The following is a 17,969-nucleotide window of genomic DNA, read 5'->3' as shown; positions in this document are numbered from 1 at the left end:
TCTTTAAAGAGAAATGTCCCCTCATCTCTTATTACTCAGATGAGACAGTTTATGTAGGAAAGGGAAGATAAGGCATGATTTTTTTCCCTTTACTTATGATTTTTCAAAATAAAGAATTGGTTGTTTAACATCCTAGCATAGTCATTCATTATTTGTTTTCTTTTTTTAAATTCATTATGAAGTCAAGAATTCAAACATTTGATGATCTCAATCTATCATAGCTTTTTATTCTTACTGATCTTCCAGTTGTCCGATGTTTAACTAATGTGAACCTCTTCAGGTTGATTCCCAAGTAATTTTGACATGAGTGCAGTTGTTTTTGATAGTTTCTTTGCTATCTGGCACAAGAAGGTATTCCAGGCTCATCTGGTGCATTTCCTGCCCCAGACCCGGAAATCAGCTATCTGTCCAAGGAACCCTGGTTCTCTTTTAGTAGAGCAGTGTGGGTGCCAGAGATGCCCTTGTCACCAAGTTGGTCACCGTTTATGGACCTTTTTAGTGGATATATCAAGGAAACATTCATATGGGATATTTCATTTTTTTAATATTTATTTATTTATCTATCTGTCTGTCTCTGTTTGTTTGTTTATTTATTTATTTGTGTTTTACATTTTTTTTTTAATAGGCAAAGCAGCCCTTGGTTGACCACACAGATTGCAAGGACCTTGTCAGCTTACAATCTCTTATTTTTTAATTTTTATGCCTACAGCACCTGGTCTTCCTAGTTGGTCTCCCATCCAAGTACTAACCAGGCCCGACCCTGCTTAGCTTCTGAGATCAGACAGGATCGGGTTTATTCAGGGTGTCATAGCTGTAGACCGTGTGGGATATTTAAAAAAATAATTTAAAAGCAGATTTTTAAGTCAAAATACATTATGAGTTTATGCTGATAGTTCTAGTTCATGTTTAGAATGCAAAGGTTTTTATTTAACCTCTTCTGTCTTATGTATGTATATCTCCTTTTTCCCACACTACTATTCCTAGTTCTCAAATTCACTGGAGATGATAGTAATTATGTTATATTCTATTCTCATTCTTTTGTCCCACAGTACCCAGAATAGCAGTACCAATGTTACTACCAACGATATAATTACTGAAAATAGTTAAATGTTGTTTTGTTCTGTTTGGTTGTTATTTTGCTGCTAGGCTATGTATAGTCCAACCATTGTTTTTAAAAGTTACTCGAAATAGTTTCTCTGTGCTTATGCTACTAACTGGATATGTGTTTAGGTTCACTACATTTTATTTCAATATTTAGGAATTGCTTTTTTTACTTTTTATCTTTAAATTATTTTTACTTTTAATCGTGGTAAAAACATATAACAAAATTTACCATTTTAACCATTTTAGATTGTGAGTTCTGTAATGTGTAGTGTATTCACATTGTTATGCAACAGACCTCCAGAACTTTTTCATTTGCAAAACTGAACTCTGTACTTTTTAAACAATTCCTCATTTTCTCTTCCCCCAGCTCCTGGCAACCACCATTCTACCTGGTCTATATGAGTTTGACTACGCTAGCTAGGTACCTCACATAAGTGGATTAATATAGTATTTGTCTTTTTGCGATTGACTTATTTCACTAGCATAATGCTCTCAAGGTTCATCCATGTTTTAGCATGTGACAGGATTTCCTTCCTGGATGATATTCGACTATATACATGTACCACATTTTGTTTATCCATTCATTTATCAGTGGACACTTGGGTTGTTCCCACCAGGAATTGCTTTTTAAATTTATTTTTGTTTTACAATTACATAAAATATTTATATCTGAAGTCAAATCAACAACAAAAAATTCTCAAAGAAGTCAATCTTGTGTCTCTGTATTTTTATTCCTATTTTCTCCTTAAAAGAATTTTTAAATTAACTGGTTTATTCTTCCATTTTTTAATCTGAGATTATATATGTAATATACATGCATAAACATATATCTTGCCACTCAAAAATATATGCAAATGTATATATTTGTATTCCTCCTTTCTTATAAAATAGTAGCATACTATAAGCACTGTTTGGCACCTTGGTTTAATCACCATATGATGGTAATATGTAGAGATCGGCCTCATTCTTTTTTATCACTGTATAGTTATTCTGTTGTGTGGATATACTATAGAGTATTTCACCAATTCCCTGTTAATGGACATTCGAGTTGTTTGCAGCCTTTTGCTATTAAAAGTAGTCTTGCAAAAATGATGTACCGAATAGGTCTTTTTGTATTTTTGCCAATGTATCTATGGGAGTCAGTCGTTTGCTGGGTCAAAAGGTGCAGGAATTCTGCTAGATACTGCTGAATTCCCTTTGTAGGGATTCTGTCATTTTGTATTCTCAGCAAAATGTTTGAGAGGGCCTGTTTCCTTCCCCATACTACTTTTCTGAATATGTTGTCAAGTTTTTGGACTTTTACTAGTGTTAATGAGAAATATAGTTTTAATTTATATTTCTCTTAGTGCGATCTTCTTTTCACATTGAGAACAGTTTCTCTTTTTCTGTAAACTGTTCATTTCTTTAAGAAAATTTTCTATAGAGTAGTGTTTTTTTTCTTTCTAATTTTAGAGGCTCTGTAAGGGAGAGATAGTAACTTTTTGTCTCTGGTATAAATTGTAAAATTTTTTTTGCAGTTCGTCATTTTTCATTTTACTTTGTTTATGTGTATCTTTTGCCATTCAAAAGTTTTCATTTTTATTTAGTCTAATTTATTACCCGTTCCTTTTCTTGCTTGTAGATTTTCTAGTCACTTTTAGTAACATTTTCCCCATTCCTTGGTTATTAGAATTCGCTCATCTTTTTTCTAGTACTGTAACAGTTGCTTTTCCCCGCTCCTTCTCTCTCTCTCTCTTTCTCTCTTTTTCCTAAATACTTCTGATCATCTGGAATTTGTCATGGTGTATAGTGCGAGGTTTGGTTCTTATTTTTCTTTTCTGTATGGATATTCAGTTATCCCAACATCATTAATTTAAAAGTGTTTTTTCATATTGATTTGAGATGCTTTTTTTGTTTTGTCGTTGTCTAGTATATTTGTATATTAAATTATGTCTATTTTTGGATATTCTATTCTGCTCCATTGATCTGTATTCATGAGCCATTACCATTGTTTTTATTATTTGGCCTTATAATATGTTTTAATATTTATTAAGGCTAACTTTCTTCTTTTTCATTATGTTTTCTATCTATTTTTTCTTATTTTTTTTTCCCAAATAAAGTTTATGATAAAAAAACATGACGGTGTTTTTATTTGCACTGAATTAAATGTATGGATAAATTTGGAGGAGAACTGACAAATTTTTTGGTATTGACTCTTTATCCAAGAAGATGGTATGCTGTTCCATTTGTTCTATCCTACTTCTCTGTCTTCCAGGAATGTTTTATATAATTTTCTTTATATAGATTTTGGCTGTATCTTGTAAGTTTACATGTATGTATTTTTAAATTTTTATTTTTTGATATTGTGTTTATTATATCTTCTCTCTTGGTTTTGTTTATATCTATGAAGATTATTGAATTTTGCATGTTAATTTTGTAAGCTCCAACTTTACTAAGCCCTAGTAAAAATTACTTTACATGGTTCCTAGTAATTTTGATAAGTTTGAGTTTTCTAGATATATAACCCTATGAGATGAAAAATTTTAATTTTCTGAACCTTTCCCATAAACTACAGAATTTTTCTAAGTTACTATGCATTAGCAGTTCAGGCATATTTCTGGACGTCATACTCATTCTTTGTATTATTATACTGAAGATGTTCCAGTTTGTTGTGTGCCATTATCTGTATAAACTGTATCATTTGTTTAATAACAGGAGTTAGAAAGGCAGAAACATATGTGTAGTGTGCTGCAGCATAAAATGGATGAACTTAAAGAATGCCTTCGACAAAGAGACGAGCTTATTGAGGTATGTATGTGAACTGTGGGAATACTTTATTTTGAAAAAAATACATTAAGTGGGATGAGAGGGTACATGTTGGGAAGGAAGGGAGTTAAAATGCCATGAAGAGTTTACTTGTCTCTTCATATTTGGCTGTACCTTGAAATTTTACAAACGTGAAACATAAAGGCAGGCTTAAACAATTAATACTGTGTACCCTAAAATTATCCTCCCTTTTAATAATAGAAGCTTTTGTTATTATCTTTTATTCCTAATCACATTCTTTTCTAAAGATATCTTAAGAAATGGGCAAAAGGAAAAATTAGAGTACCATTATTCTTTGGAATGTAATGAATGCTGTCTTTTGGGACACGATTTTTGAGGAAGAAGAAACTTGATCTTCACTCAAATAGATACATTTCTGAGGTGGCTAAATGAAAATGAGAAATTATCAAGATGCCATATATACACAAAGGTGAAGGTTGGCCAAGTGCTGAGGTTCAGATTTCTTCTGGCAGAGGGACTCTGAGTGCCACAGTGCTGGCAGCATTTTAGGAATGGGAATCAGTGTGGTCCACCAAGAAATGATTTTCAGCATTTATCATCCTTTTATGCCTATTACCTTGCATACCATTCGTTTTCTTTAAATGTGTTTTTTTTCTCCTGAGGTGGTCATTTTTTATGAGTATGGAATTTGTTGGGAAGGGATCCTGTCCACTATCTTGGTGTGTTTATCAAAAGGCATCTAATGTTTACTTAGTGACGTTGACATGTGAGTGGCATCAGGAAGCCATCTCTTAATAATCCCTAGGACACTTGCTCATCCATGGCCCTGGTTGCTCAGGACCCCCAGCTCCACCCACCCCACCCTCATCCCCACCTTCCATTTCCTTCCCCCATAGATATCCCTCCCTGTAAATAACTTAAAAACCATTTAATAGAGGAAAAGAAATGACTTTTTCTATCTGTGGATTTGTGTTACGTTTTTTCATTCTTGAGATTAATTGAATTTAAACTAGCCTGGTGAAAGCAGGTAGAATTTGTGAATTCTAAATGCAGATACATAGCCTTTGGAAAATATCAAATTACGTGTGAAGTTAGTTGTCTTAGTTTTTCTATATATGGCAAGAAGCATATTATCCAAATTCTGTTTCCTGCTGGTATTTTAAAATAATGTGAATTCCTCTCCCTTTTTGTCCTTTTTTTGTTTTTGCGTGTCAATGTGCCAGCCACTTTTCATTTCTTTTTCTAATTAAGAGATATACTTTTCCCTTTTTATGATTTCAGAGGAATAATAAAACTGCTTAGAGAGCTGCTTCTCAAATTCAATAGCTTCAGTTAGAATTGGTTAAATGTTCTGGTTTTTAATTTGATGATTGCATTTAAGAGGAATTGTAATGCATGATTTCTATAATTTGTCATCATGGGTTTTTTAAAAGCCCAGGGGGCTGGGTATAAAAACTTTAAAACCGTTAAATTAGTTTTAAGTATTTCTTATGTTTACAATTAACATCTCTTAGATGTTAATATTCATGTTTATGTGTAACTGAAAAACTTTGACTATGACAAAATAATGCTTTTTGGTCTTTATAATTGCATGGTAGAGCAGATAAGAAATGTTTGAGTAGAGAAAGTCAGAGATGATAATTTACCAGCAATGCATAAAAGAGAACCTGTTAAACATTAGAGGGTGTAAATTGAGCATCATTGCCTAATAAGAAGAGTTGTTTAAGAATTGCTAACTACTAAATTCTCGTTTTTCTAAACACCGAGGTGAGTATTCATTGATAACTCATGATGTTCTAGCTAGCATAGATTCTGCTAGCAAGTTCAAAATGACGAAGCTGAGATATAGTCCCTCTTATATTTTTTCAGTTCTGCTTAAAAAAATGAAGTTCAAAACTACTGCTTGTTCCCTATGATAAGGATCATTTTGTTCATAAGCAAATCTGAATTTCCCTCCCCAGAAATGTCAGCTTTTCCACGTTTAGAAAACAGGCAGTTACCACAGGAAGAGTACCCATGTGGAGCTGTCGATACACAGAGCCCTAGCTGGCGTGCTGCCACATAGCTGTGCTTGGAACAGTGATTCCCAGTCCCCCTGGCTTACTTTCATAGTGGCAAGCCAATGAGAGCCATGTCGCCAAGACACCGGATGTCATCTTTCCTTTTAGCAAGCAACTCTTGCTTTTCCTGTTCATCGCAGACTTTCCCCTTTTGTTAAATTTCTTTATCAGCTTCATTTTTATTCTGTTTTTCTCCTTCTAACTCTCCCTCCTTTTTTTCTTTCTGTTCTTTTGTTACTTCTCTTCCCTTCTTCCTCTGCAGGAGAATCAACGTATGCAGGAGAAAATAGACACCGTAACAAAAGAGGTGTTTGACCTCCAGGAGACACTTCTTTGGAAAGATAAAAACATTAGGGTATGCTGTGTAATTGGTCTTTGGTCTGAAGCTCATTGATGAGGAATAGACCAATATAACTTACCTTTGAGATTCCTAAAAATCTGCCCTTTTGATTATTTTTAAGCATTTACACAGTGAAATATGAATAAGCAGAAGACAGAAAGAAACTTCTATGGGAAAACCTGATACTATGCATGAAAATAACTCTTTTCAGCCTGCTTTGGCTTGTGAAACCTACAAGTAGGAACTTTCTAAGGAAGTTGTTCTTTATTTCCCCAGGATTCTTATCCAGAAGCAGCCACAGGCATTTAATTCAAACTTTATGGGTAACTTGATATCCTTACATTGCAAGAATTTGGATAAGAAGCAAGAGGCTGGGGAGTGGGACTGGTGGAAAGGTTATTAGCATTCCATAAATCCTTGGTGAGTAAAATAGGAAGAGATTAAAATCAGTTTAATTACGGAAGTGGATAGGAATGTAAGATTGGCCAGACCTTCCAGATTGTGACATCATCTCTAATTATAACTCCTTAACTCCCCAGAGCAGAGGCCCAGATAAAGAAAAAGTCGTCAGTGCTTTTTTGCTAAGCCTTACTTCAGGTAGACTCCAAGTGCATAGGAGGCTGAAAAAATTCCCACCAGTTCATCCCACATGGCCTTTGACTGGCAGCCGCATCCTATGGCACGAGCTCTCCATTCTGCAGTAGCGGGTACCACACAGCCCTAGCTGCCTGAGGCTTACCTTGTCAGGGAAGGGCTATGGTGGAAAAACAGACAGAAGGGAACCCTTGGCCTAAGGACACAGTGAAAAAGTTTTGTTCTGCTTGAGGCTCCATGGGGTCGGGAAAAGTTGGCAAAGATGCCCAAGAGCACCTGTGATAGGTAGACGTGCCTGTGTATGAAAGGCATGGGTCATCCTCTCCATTGTTAGGAGCATCCTGGTGTCCAGTTCTTTTCACACCTCCAATGACCTTATCCTCATAAATAAACACGTGGGAAACATAATTACTTCTTAAGAGTTTGGAAGTCCAAAAGTTTTAAAGAAATAAAGCTACCGTTTAAAGTTTCTAACACTCAAATACCGAGTTTCTAAAATTCTACCCAAAGCTAGAAGAGCCTTCTGGAATATAAATTAACCACTCTGTTAAGAGTTTTAAATTTTTAATTGTAAACTGATTTTTAAAATTTTTTCACTTGGGGAATTTAAAATGCGAAAAAATATTTGGCACAAAATAGGTCATTTGAAAGTTTAGTTAAAATCTGGTCACTATCTAGAATGTGTTTCTTTTAGGACCTTACGTAATTTTCTTTAGCATGAATCTGCAGGTCCATGATTTATGTTTTGTATGATTATCTTAGTATTTTTAACTGATTATTTTGGACCAGCCATAGAAAAACCGTAATCCTCTCAGTTCAATAAAATAGCTATTCAAATAAAACAAAATTTTTGTCTTACCTAAAAGCTGTGCTGATTGTTAATATATAAATCAACTTTTTAATTTTCTTGGAATTGTTGAGTGAATAAGTAGATATCTTCTTTCTGTGTGGTATATAATAATGTGTTCCTTTGGCTTTTCAAAAAAATTTAAAGTTAAAATTTTTGAGGTAATTTTAGATTCATATGCAATTTTGAGAAATAGTACAAAGAGATCCTCTATCTAGTTTTCCCCAAATGTAACATCTTGCAAAACTATGGTACAATATCACAACCAGGATATTGACCTTGATACAGTCAGAATACAGAGCACATTCATCACCGTAAGAGACCTGTCATGTTGCCCTTTTATAGTCATATCTACCACTTTCCTTACCTCGTCCCAAGGCCTGGTAATCAGTAATCTGTTCTCCATTCTATAATTTTGCCATTATAAGAATGTTATATAAATGGAATTGTATAGTATGAATGAAACCTTTTGGAATTATGCTTTTTCACTCAGCATAATTTCTTTGAGATTCATCCAAGTGGTTGCATGTGCCAGTAGTTTGCTCCTCCTTTGCCTTTTTTAAATTAAAAATTGTGGTAAAATACATAACATAAAATTTGACTTTTTTAAGTAGAGAATTTAGTGGTATTAAGTACATTCAGATTATTGTGCTACCGTCACCATGTATCCACAGAACTCTTTTCATCTTGTAGAACTGAAACTCCAGACTCATTAAACGCCCCAATTCCCCCACCCCACTCCCAGCCCCTGGCAACCACCCTTCTATTTTCTGTCTCTATGAATTTGACTACTCTAGGTACCTCATATAAGTAGAATCATACAGTATTTGTCTTTTTGTGACTGGCTTATTTCACTTAGCATATAGCCACAAGGTTCATACATGTTGTAGCATGTATCAGAATGTCCTTCCTTTTTAAGCCTGAACAGTATTCCATTGTATGAATGTACCACCACATTTTGTTTCTCAATCATCTGTTGATAGATACTTGGTTTGCTTCCACCCTTTGGCTATTGTTAATAATGCCACTATGAACATAAAGTTGCAAATATCTCTTCGTGACCCTTCTTTCATTTCCTGCATAATGTGGTAATTTTATGTTTAATTTTTTGAGGAACAGCCATATTGTGTTCCACAGCAGCTGCACCATTTTCCATTGCCATACAGACTGCACAAGTGTTCCAGTTTTTCTACATCTTTACCAACATTCGTTTTCTATTGTTTTGATATTAGCCATCCGAACATGCGTGAACTGGTCCTCCCTTGACTTGTAAAAAGACAGTTTAAAAATGGTCAGTGACTACCTAATGCATCACTTGTCTCTAGTTTCTATTTCAAGATTTAAATTTAGTAACTTCACGAAGGAACATGGCCATTATTCTCATGTTAAAGTTCAGTTTTCTTTAGTTCTTCCTTCACTGATTCTAGTGGTCATGCTTCTAGCCCTGAGGCTGTTTCAGACACCAGGTGGCTATGTGTAGAACAGATACATACGAGGATGTCCCTGTAGCCCACCATAAGACTCACACCCATTCTGACTAAAGATAATTGTGCCCCATGAGGTTAGAAGAATAATAAACCTGTTGCCCAAAAGTTCAGCCTATTATTCCTATCTTTCAGGCTTCTTGACACTAGAATTTGGGGATAGGTCAGGGGTGAAGAATTATTTAGATCTTCACAAGCATGTACTTTTTAACCTTAAAAAAAAAAAACTACTGTAGGAGCTATAATTGAATGTGACCACAAGGGTAGTGATTATATGGTCAGGTAATACAGAGGATTTTAGATCTAGCGTGAATACATTTGGTCCAATTATAAGGTATTTTAGTAGTCTTCAAACTTTGTGGTGAAACGAGAGAACTTACAGGATATATTTTATTTTCCCATCCATAATTATGGGAGGTAAAATTAAAAGGTCCAAAAGTAAAGATAAAATCTACTGTTATAAGATGTGGAAGAGGAGCAAATGGCATGTATGAGCATTTGCTAGAATTCCTAGTTTCAAATTGGTCTGTTCCTAAGAGACCTTTCATATTCAGTGGTGTTGCTTACGTAGCGCACGTTGTGACAGTGATCACTGATGCCGTTCCACGTGGTGATGCATGGCTGACCCTGCACGCAGACACCAGTAACCAAAAGCATCTAACCCAGCAGACATTAAAGTGACTATCAACAGATGGGAAAGTGTTGTGTTTTATTGTCTTAATGTTATGTTTGTTATTAATGTAAGGGAGTGTTAATATTAGCTTGAAGTATTAGGGTAAAGCCTTGTAATATTAGAAACTCAAATTTATTAATTCGCAGGCAGACTCGAGACATGTCATATGGTGTGAATTGTTGAAAGGAAGTTAAGTAGTGATGTTGCAATTTGGGCAAACAAGAAGTAGAACTTCCCTAAGACTACTTTTCAGCAGCATCTCTGAGATGACAGCGAACATAATTGTGACCTTCACTGAGCTGTGATACAGAAAAAGTATGCAAGGCTTTCGAAACCAAAAAGAATTGGATTCATTTTCTGGCTTTGCCACTTACTGTGACTCTGGGCCAAAAGGGAAAAAAAAAAAAAATGTGGGTTTTCAGAGCTTCAATTTTCTAATCCATGAAATGAGGATAAGACAACTACAGGGTAGATAAGTATAATATAGAAGGACTTAATTTATGTGTATATAACAGTTCCTGCCATATAGCTGAAGCTACACAGATGGTAGTTCTATCCTTTCTTATTTCCTTACTCCCAGTTTCGTTGCAGAATAGAATTAGAATGATTTAAAAATTTGTCCATCTACTTGGCCATCAGTAACTAAGCAGTTGGCCCATTTCTAAACCCAACAAACTGAAAGGAAAGTTACCTGTTTTAGTTTAACTTTTTGGATTAATGGGAATGCTGGCAGAAAACATTAAACGTATGAACAAACATGTAGAGAAAGGCTTTTTCAGATAGCCCAGCTGTCGGGTCCCTGCATAGACTGCTTGGGTATGTTTTGAAGTCTGAGTTATTTTATTACACAGAGTAGATCTGATTTGCCACCGATGAACAGAGTGTGTTTCCGCTTCTGTAAGGTCGCAGCAGTTGTGAGATTCAGGCAGCGGCAGGGCGAATACAAACGGCAACACGAGCTGGCTTCTCCTGCGCCTTCCCTGTTGCCTTACGCTCTGCAGACATTGCTTCACACCGCGGACCCCCGTGAGCCAGTGCCCAGGGATGAGCGCTGCTGTTACCCCTTCTATTTTCCAGATGAGGAAGCTGAGGCATAGATAAGTCAATATGTGCCAGGACTCAGAAGCCAGATTCCAAACACATAGTCCGCCACCCTCTTTAGGTGGACTGTATTATTTTTGTCAATGTGGTTTTTTTTGTTTTTCACATTTTGAAGATAGATCAGAAAACCAAATTACTCTTAATTGTATTTAATTAGTAAAAGAGGTCCTTGAGAATCCCTTTAGAAATCAGCTATTTTTAATTAAATGGTATTTGAGGAATGTTTTGACATACTACTTGGAGAAAAATCACAGCCTGTATTAAAATACCTTGTATAAGTGGTGAGTTTTCTTCTAAAACGTACCCCCTCCCCTCCAGAAAAATCAAGTATATTCTTGAATAAGCTAGTTAAACGTGAAATGGGTTTTGTTCGGTTGGTTGGTACTAAGGATGTTACTGCGGTGCACTTTGTTTTAATGTTACTGCTGTCTTCATCTCCCCTTTCCTGTTTTCTTCCTTGACTGGAAAAGAAAGATTTATTTTCCTGCCTGATGTAATAAGCATGTTTTGCCGAATTTATGCACGATTAACCAGTTTCTATTAAAATTCTCTTCTGGAGACATATATCCATGTAACTTCGTATTTCCTCCCATATCTAACTGCTTGTTTCCAAGCTTTTAATGCTGCCTTGTTTTCTGTGCCTTTATCTTTGTTTATTTGAATTAGGTTCGTCTCTGCTCCCTTTCACTTGCTCTTATTTCTGTGCCATTCTTTTCCTTGCAACCCTGTCTAAAACCAGGCCCTAGAGAAACAGAAAGAATACATTGCCTGCCTTAGGAATGAGCGAGATACGCTCAGGGAGGAGCTGGCTGACCTGAAGGAGACAGTGAAGACAGGAGAGGTACGTTAGCATTAGCCTGGAGCTCATGTTCCTCACTGCCTTTTTCTTCCTTCCTTTTGTCCTGTCATCTTTCCTGGCCTGAGTACAAACCACAGTGGTTATTCTTCAATCCAGATTTGGTTGGGTTAAGTCATTTCTTCTGTAGAGCTATATTCCATATAACTAGTTCTAACCAGGTTTTACTTGTGCCAAACATGTATTGTCACAGAGTCACCTCAGAAAGCATACAGCTTAGGACCATCTTTTGTGATGGTGGTTTTTTTCCTTCCCCACAGAAACATGGCTTAGTTATAATCCCTGACGGCACTCCCAATGGCGACGTCAGTCACGAACCAGCGGTCGGAGCCATCGCTGTGGTGTCTCAGGAAGCCGCTCAGGTCTTGGAGTCAGCAGGAGAAGGTCCACTGGGTAAGATATTGGTTGCTGTGTTGGCTCAGATCAACGTTACGCTGTTAGACTTCCAGCTTGTTCATGTCCCATCTTGGAAAACAAAAACAGCACAGGGCTGTCTGAGCCTTACCTAGATCCTTAACAGAAGAAATGTGGGCACATTGTCTTCAGACATCCCTGACCTTGGGAGGCCAGCATTTGGACCATTCTAAGGCCCGTGGGTGGAAGCACTGCGGGTGCACACAGTGGCCTTTGCACTTAAATACAAACCTCCTGTGAAGAGCTAATCCAGCATACACCCGTCCCAGGGAGTCTGTGGGCTGCTAGGTGACTTTCCAAGTATGTTTTCTTCCTGGAACATCTGGTTTTTATGTTCTGCTGTTTATCCCAGGGTTCTGTAGCTTTTTGCTACCTCATTTCTTAAGGCAAGAAACAGATGACCAAGAAGACAGCTATCAGAGGAGTGTTATTTCTAGAGCAAGGCTTCTGAGCCTCTTAAAGATTAAGCCTCTTAAATGTAACCCTTTGAGAATCTAATGACGTGTCTCTCAGGAAACCACACAGATGGCCATCCCTGGCCTCCACTAAGAATCCTGCTCTAGAAGAAGCAGATGGCACAGATAGATAATGCATCACCAGCACACTTTTATTTACTAAAAATCATCGTTTTTCTCTTTTTCTTCTTGTTTTCATATATCTGTAGGTTTCCTAATGAGTAAGGTATAGTGTAAGAGTGGAGGAAGCCGAAAAACTTTTAAAAAGTTAGTAAGTACATTCTCTAATGTACAGAATTCCAGAAATGTAATTGTAGAGCACTTCGGTAAAGCAGAGGGTATAGCTAGGCGGGTGAGGGCTGCTCTAGAGAATGGACTGACTGCACAGCTATGGGCAGCTCAGCGTTTCCTCTGCTTGTTTGGAAGGTACTGAAGAAACCAGAACTTATATTTAGCTGTGATCCTAGTTGGTTGTGAGGGGCGCTGGCTAGGTGTCAGCTGCTGCTTTTACACATCTGTGGGTTTCCCCTCAGCCCAAGGGGCCCGTTAATGGGTGCTTGAGAAGAAACAGCCCTCACTGCAGGCCAGGAACCAGCCCTAGTGATCCTGCTACCAAGCCTCCGATCAGCCCTTGACGGCCCCCATCCCAGAGCTGCTGCCCTCCCTCCCCCAGTAGTCTTTGGGGGCCTTTGCTTCTTCCAGCATTGTCCCTCTTGTTTCCTTGGTTCCAGCTTCCCCTCTCAGGCCCACTCTTAATCCCTGTTTTCTGTTTCCTATTTTGTTTTCTCCTGCTGAGGGCTTAATTAAGCCTGTGGGAGTATCCTTGGCATTTGAGTTGTCTGTCTACGAGTGAAAGCTTGCAGTTTTGAAACAAGGAAATGATCTTTGTACTTCAGTTTGTCTTTAAATGGAAAATCACTGCTCTTGGAAGCAAATGTTGTATTTAGTGCCCTGATAAATATCAGTTGTGTGGAAATATGTGAATAGTTAGGTAGTTTTCCTTAATACCTATAAAACCTTTGTGTCTTTTGATAGTCAGAGTTTTAAGTTTATCAGATAATGTTCGCTGTTTTTGAATTTGAATAATTATTTTTTATTGCTTATTTAATACATCATTACAAATTGAGTGTACAACTTTTTTTTTTATCTGTTTTAGATGTAAGGCTACGAAAACTGGCTGGAGAAAAGGAAGAGCTGGTTTCACAGGTAAAGGCTTTCTTCTCAGTGGAGGTGATGTTAATAATAACTGACTGAGTCACGTGTTAAAATGGTAGTGAACTAATGTACACCAGGAAAACGTGCTATTTCAAATGTCAGTACTCAAGTAATATTTGAAGGATGCAAAGATAATTCCTATTTTACCTCTTTGTTTCCTAGTCTTTAAGAAAAACTTACAGGACACATAGTTTGAGGCTGAAATAGTTCTGCCAAGCTTGTTATGAAGACAGAAGCGCCCGGCTCTGCCTCTTCCATCTTTACCTCTGACCATTCTTCTTTTTTTTTTTTTTTAAAGCTAATTCTTTTGGTGTATATTGTCCTTGTATATTTGTATATAACATGCATATGCTGCTTCTTGATTATTCTGTTTTGGGCATTCTCCGTTGCCATCCCTCTGTAGTAGATGAGCATTTAGCTTTCTTTCATCCGGTGTTCCTGCCACAGACGTACACTTCCCTTTCCCACATCCTTCTAGTAAAGGAACTGTGTCATTCCAGTCTGTTTACGTTATTAGAGTTCTGTAAACACCACTCACAGTGGAGCCATGTAGCTTCCTAGGATTGCCTTTCATCTCTTTCACAACTTTTTCTTTCCTCTAAAGTTAATATTGTGGTTTTTCTTTTCATTCACTTGCTTTTCTATGTGTTTATTACTAGTTTAGCTGCAGACTTTCCAACAGTAGTTTAAATCCAAGCTTAGTGTTTTCAGATGCAGCAGATCCTCCCTCAGTTCCATCCTTTTGATTCTGAGAGCCTCTGACTCCTCCCGTTCTGAACTCCCTCAGTACAGAGGCATGTCCGCCCTTCATCGTCTGCTGGGGTTTCCCCTACCTGTGGTTTAGGTTGGCTTCCCTTTTTGCGATCTTTAATGCCTTCCTCCTTTTTCATTCATTCTTTTAATTTTGGTACATCGTCTAGTAACTTCCTGAGAAAAGGGTATGTGGCTGTGAATTTTTCTTAACTTTGGAGGCCTGAAAATGTCTTCATATTGTCCTCTTACTTGATCTAACAGTTGGGGTACAGAATTCGCTCTCGCGCGTGCTCACGCGCTCCCTCTCTCTCTCTCTCTCTCCGCCCCCCCCATCCCCCTTTCTCCCTCTCTTTCAAAGAAATTGCTTCATTGTCTTCTGGCTTCCAATATGGCTGTTTAGAATTTCAAGGACACTTTGATTTTTGACCTTTTGTACGTGACCCCTATTCCCCACCTCTGGAAAGTTGTATCATACTCTTTCTCCCTTGTGTTCTGAAATTTCACAGTGATGTGGTTTGGAGTTTTCATGCATGGTATGGGCCCCTGTCGGTTCTAGGAATCCCTGTCCTTCAGTTATGGGAAAATTTCTTGAATGATTTCTCTCCATATTCTGTGTTATCTCTTTTGGAAACTCCTATTCAGTCATTCAGATGTTGAATGAGATTCCACTATTTAACAGCACAGTTATTTGGGATATTTCAATGAATAAATTAGTTAAAAAAAAAAAATAGTCCCTGCTCTAGTGGACCCTATATTATAATGGAGACCAGGACAATAAACAACAAACATAATAAGTAAATTATATGCTGTGTTGGAGGTTCGTGTGAATGCATTATTGTTTCTCCAGCCGCATTTAGCTGCATTGGTGCAGGCTTTTACCAGGCAAGTATAATAAGACAGAGGAAGTGAGGTTGAGTGCAAGAGAGTGATGATGGACCTAGAGATTAAACCGGGTAAGGATGTTTGAGGGGACATCCAGGAAGACATGAAGGCATAGTGGAAAGAAGATGGGAGCAATGGGTTACAGGTGCCAGTGGGATTGAAGGATTTTTGGAGTCAGGGTCCAGAGAGAATGAGCTAGAAAGTCCTGGAATCATGGTTAGAAGAGAACATAGAGTCTACGGTCATGCTACTCTGAACACGCCCGATCCCATTTGATCTCGGAAGCTAAGCAGGGTCAGGCCTGGTTAGTACTTGGATGAGAGACCACCTAGGAAGATCAGGTGCTGTAGGCATAAAAAAAAGAAAAAAAAAAAGAAGGAAGAGAACATAGATCAGAATTATGTAGGGTTTGTAGGTATCTAATGATGACATATATAGTACATGACTGTGGGAGTAAGTGGCTGAGGGCAAGAAAGGATAGATGGCAAGATCCTTGGAGAGGAGGTATTTTGGGAACTGAGACATCAGTTGTAGGAGAAATCCTCTACTTAGACGTATTTTGAAATTGCCAAGAATTAAGATAGAAATAGTCTCAAGGGAGTGTGAGTCAGGAGCTAAAATGACGGAGAAGGAGTGGGATGATGGCAATGAGGAAGGTTAGTTTACATAATTCGAAGAGATGAGATTAGGAACTGGGAATTTTAGGGCGGATAGAGGGAGGACAGTTTGGCAACAGCGGGGAAAGCAAGAGGACAGCTGTTCCATTTTTAGGCTTGGTGGTAGGTGGGCCGTGGGAAGAAAACAGCCAGTGGTTTGGAGAACTGCAGAGGGAGGAAGCAGGGTTCGACTGGAGCACTAGGGTGAAGAGTGCCCAGAGAAGGGGTGAGGGGCCTTTGCTGACGACAGAATGGCCATCCAGAGGGCACGGGGAGGAGTTTCAGGCTTTGGGAAAGGTAAGAGGCGAAGACAGGAGGGTAGGGGTTGTACGGAGCCTTTTGGGGAAGACTGCAGGAGAAGAAGGAGGACCCTTTTTGAGATGGACATACACAGGAATGACGGGGATAATGACATTAGTCCTGGTTTACGCAAGGCAGATGGTCACGGTGCCCCCATGTGTGTTGAAGGGCAGAGGTGCCTGGAAAACATGGATTTAGTCCTAGTGCTGAGGCCTTCTCTGGACTCCTCTTGATGGAGTTGGGGACACAGTTCGGGAAGCCACCAGCATGCAGACTCGCCCTTGAACCTTGATGAAGGATGAAGGAGCTTTGGGGAGGCTTGGTCTCGGTGCCAGAGGTGCTCTGCTAGTGCGGAGGTGGGTGGGGTGGGTAGACATGCTCTGAATTGTGCTTGCTCTGGTGATGAGTTGTTTGTAGGCATCTGGGGAAACACGGCTGGTTCTGAAGGAGAGGACGTTAAACCGCTGGCAGTTACGCCCTAACTTACTTATTGTTTCTCTCCTGTTTTTCCATCTCTTTTGCTCTACTTTTGGAAGGTTTTTTCAACTTTATCTTTTTCATACTTTTATTGAGTTTCTATTCTTGCAGCCATTTCAAGGATGTAGATATTTTCACTTATCTTACAGAATTTATGTTGGTTGGTTTGTTTTCTGATGTTTTCTTCTGTCTGCAGTTTATTTCCTTCTTTCCAGATGCTCTTTTATGTATGTTTATTTGGTCTTCGGTTTAAGAGTGGGGAACTAAAAAGCTGATGGGCAGCTCTGAGCATATGGATGGGGCTCGTCCAAGTTTTTGTGAAGATTGATGTGGCCGGGTGTTTTGTTGGGAACCCTCAATGTGGGAATGTTGGTCTTTTATTTTAGGCTAGTTGGAGAATTCTAAAGATATCTTCCAGTCTCCTGCCTGAGGGTACAGGCCCAGCTGCCTGCATTCAGGGGTGGAGTAGAGACCTCAGCTTTATCTATTCACCTAATCTCCTTATTTTCCATGTATGGGACGCCTCTCTCCACTGGGCCTTATTGTTTTCCCAACTCAGAGTCTCTTTTATTTTTATTTTTTAGTTTTTTTTTATTTTGCAAATTAAAAAACCCCAGCTTTTTTAGGGTCTAACTGGTGTCAAATAAGCTGTACATACTAAAGTGTACAAATGTTAGTTTCTATTAGTTTCCTAGGGCTGCCATGACAAAGTACCACAAACAGATTGACTTATATCAACAGAAATGTGTTGTGTCACGGTTCTGGAGAGTAGAGATGCAAGATCAAGGTATCAGCAGTGTTGGTTTCTTCTGAGGCTCGTGCGGGGAAATCTGTTGCATACTTCTTTTCTAGCTTCTGGTGGTTTACTGGCCATCTTTCTCATCCTTTGGCTCATAGGTAGCATTCTCTGCGTCTTTACATTGTCTTCCCTCTGTATGTGTCTATCTCTTTACCTGGCATTCTTTTTATAAGGACAGGAGCCATACTAGATT

At 38.2% G+C, this 17,969-nt stretch overlaps 1 protein-coding gene, 1 non-coding gene and 1 pseudogene across 27 annotated transcripts in view; 2 read left to right on the top strand and 1 right to left on the bottom strand.

Annotated features, from left to right (window-relative positions):
- Positions 1-17,969, top strand: part of LRRFIP2 (LRR binding FLII interacting protein 2) — a 102,483-nt gene that overhangs the window by 78,273 nt on the left and 6,241 nt on the right. For 16 of the 26 annotated variants that reach the window (XM_023535946.1, XM_023536019.1, XM_023535933.1 and 13 more), the window contains 5 exons: positions 3,799-3,891; positions 6,193-6,285; positions 11,709-11,810; positions 12,086-12,218; positions 13,851-13,900. In XM_023535946.1, coding sequence (XP_023391714.1) covers positions 3,799-3,891; positions 6,193-6,285; positions 11,709-11,810; positions 12,086-12,218; positions 13,851-13,900 — 471 coding nt within the window. The remainder of the gene's footprint in view (positions 1-3,798; positions 3,892-6,192; positions 6,286-11,708; positions 11,811-12,085; positions 12,219-13,850; positions 13,901-17,969) is intronic. The other 10 variants (XM_023536034.1, XM_023535989.1, XM_023536422.1 and 7 more) reach the window with 2 other exon arrangements.
- Positions 701-819, bottom strand: LOC111736278 (annotated as a pseudogene).
- On the top strand, positions 15,779-15,897 carry LOC111737148. Its single transcript, XR_002779364.1, has one exon. It is a non-coding gene; the product is annotated as a 5S ribosomal RNA (ribosomal RNA).

Source organism: Pteropus vampyrus, unplaced genomic scaffold (genome assembly GCF_000151845.1).
Source record: "Pteropus vampyrus isolate Shadow unplaced genomic scaffold, Pvam_2.0 Scaffold1, whole genome shotgun sequence".
In the NCBI taxonomy this organism is placed as follows: domain Eukaryota; kingdom Metazoa; phylum Chordata; class Mammalia; order Chiroptera; family Pteropodidae; genus Pteropus; species Pteropus vampyrus.
Note: the sequence above shows the minus strand (reverse complement) of the source record. Positions and strands in the feature narration are given on the sequence as shown.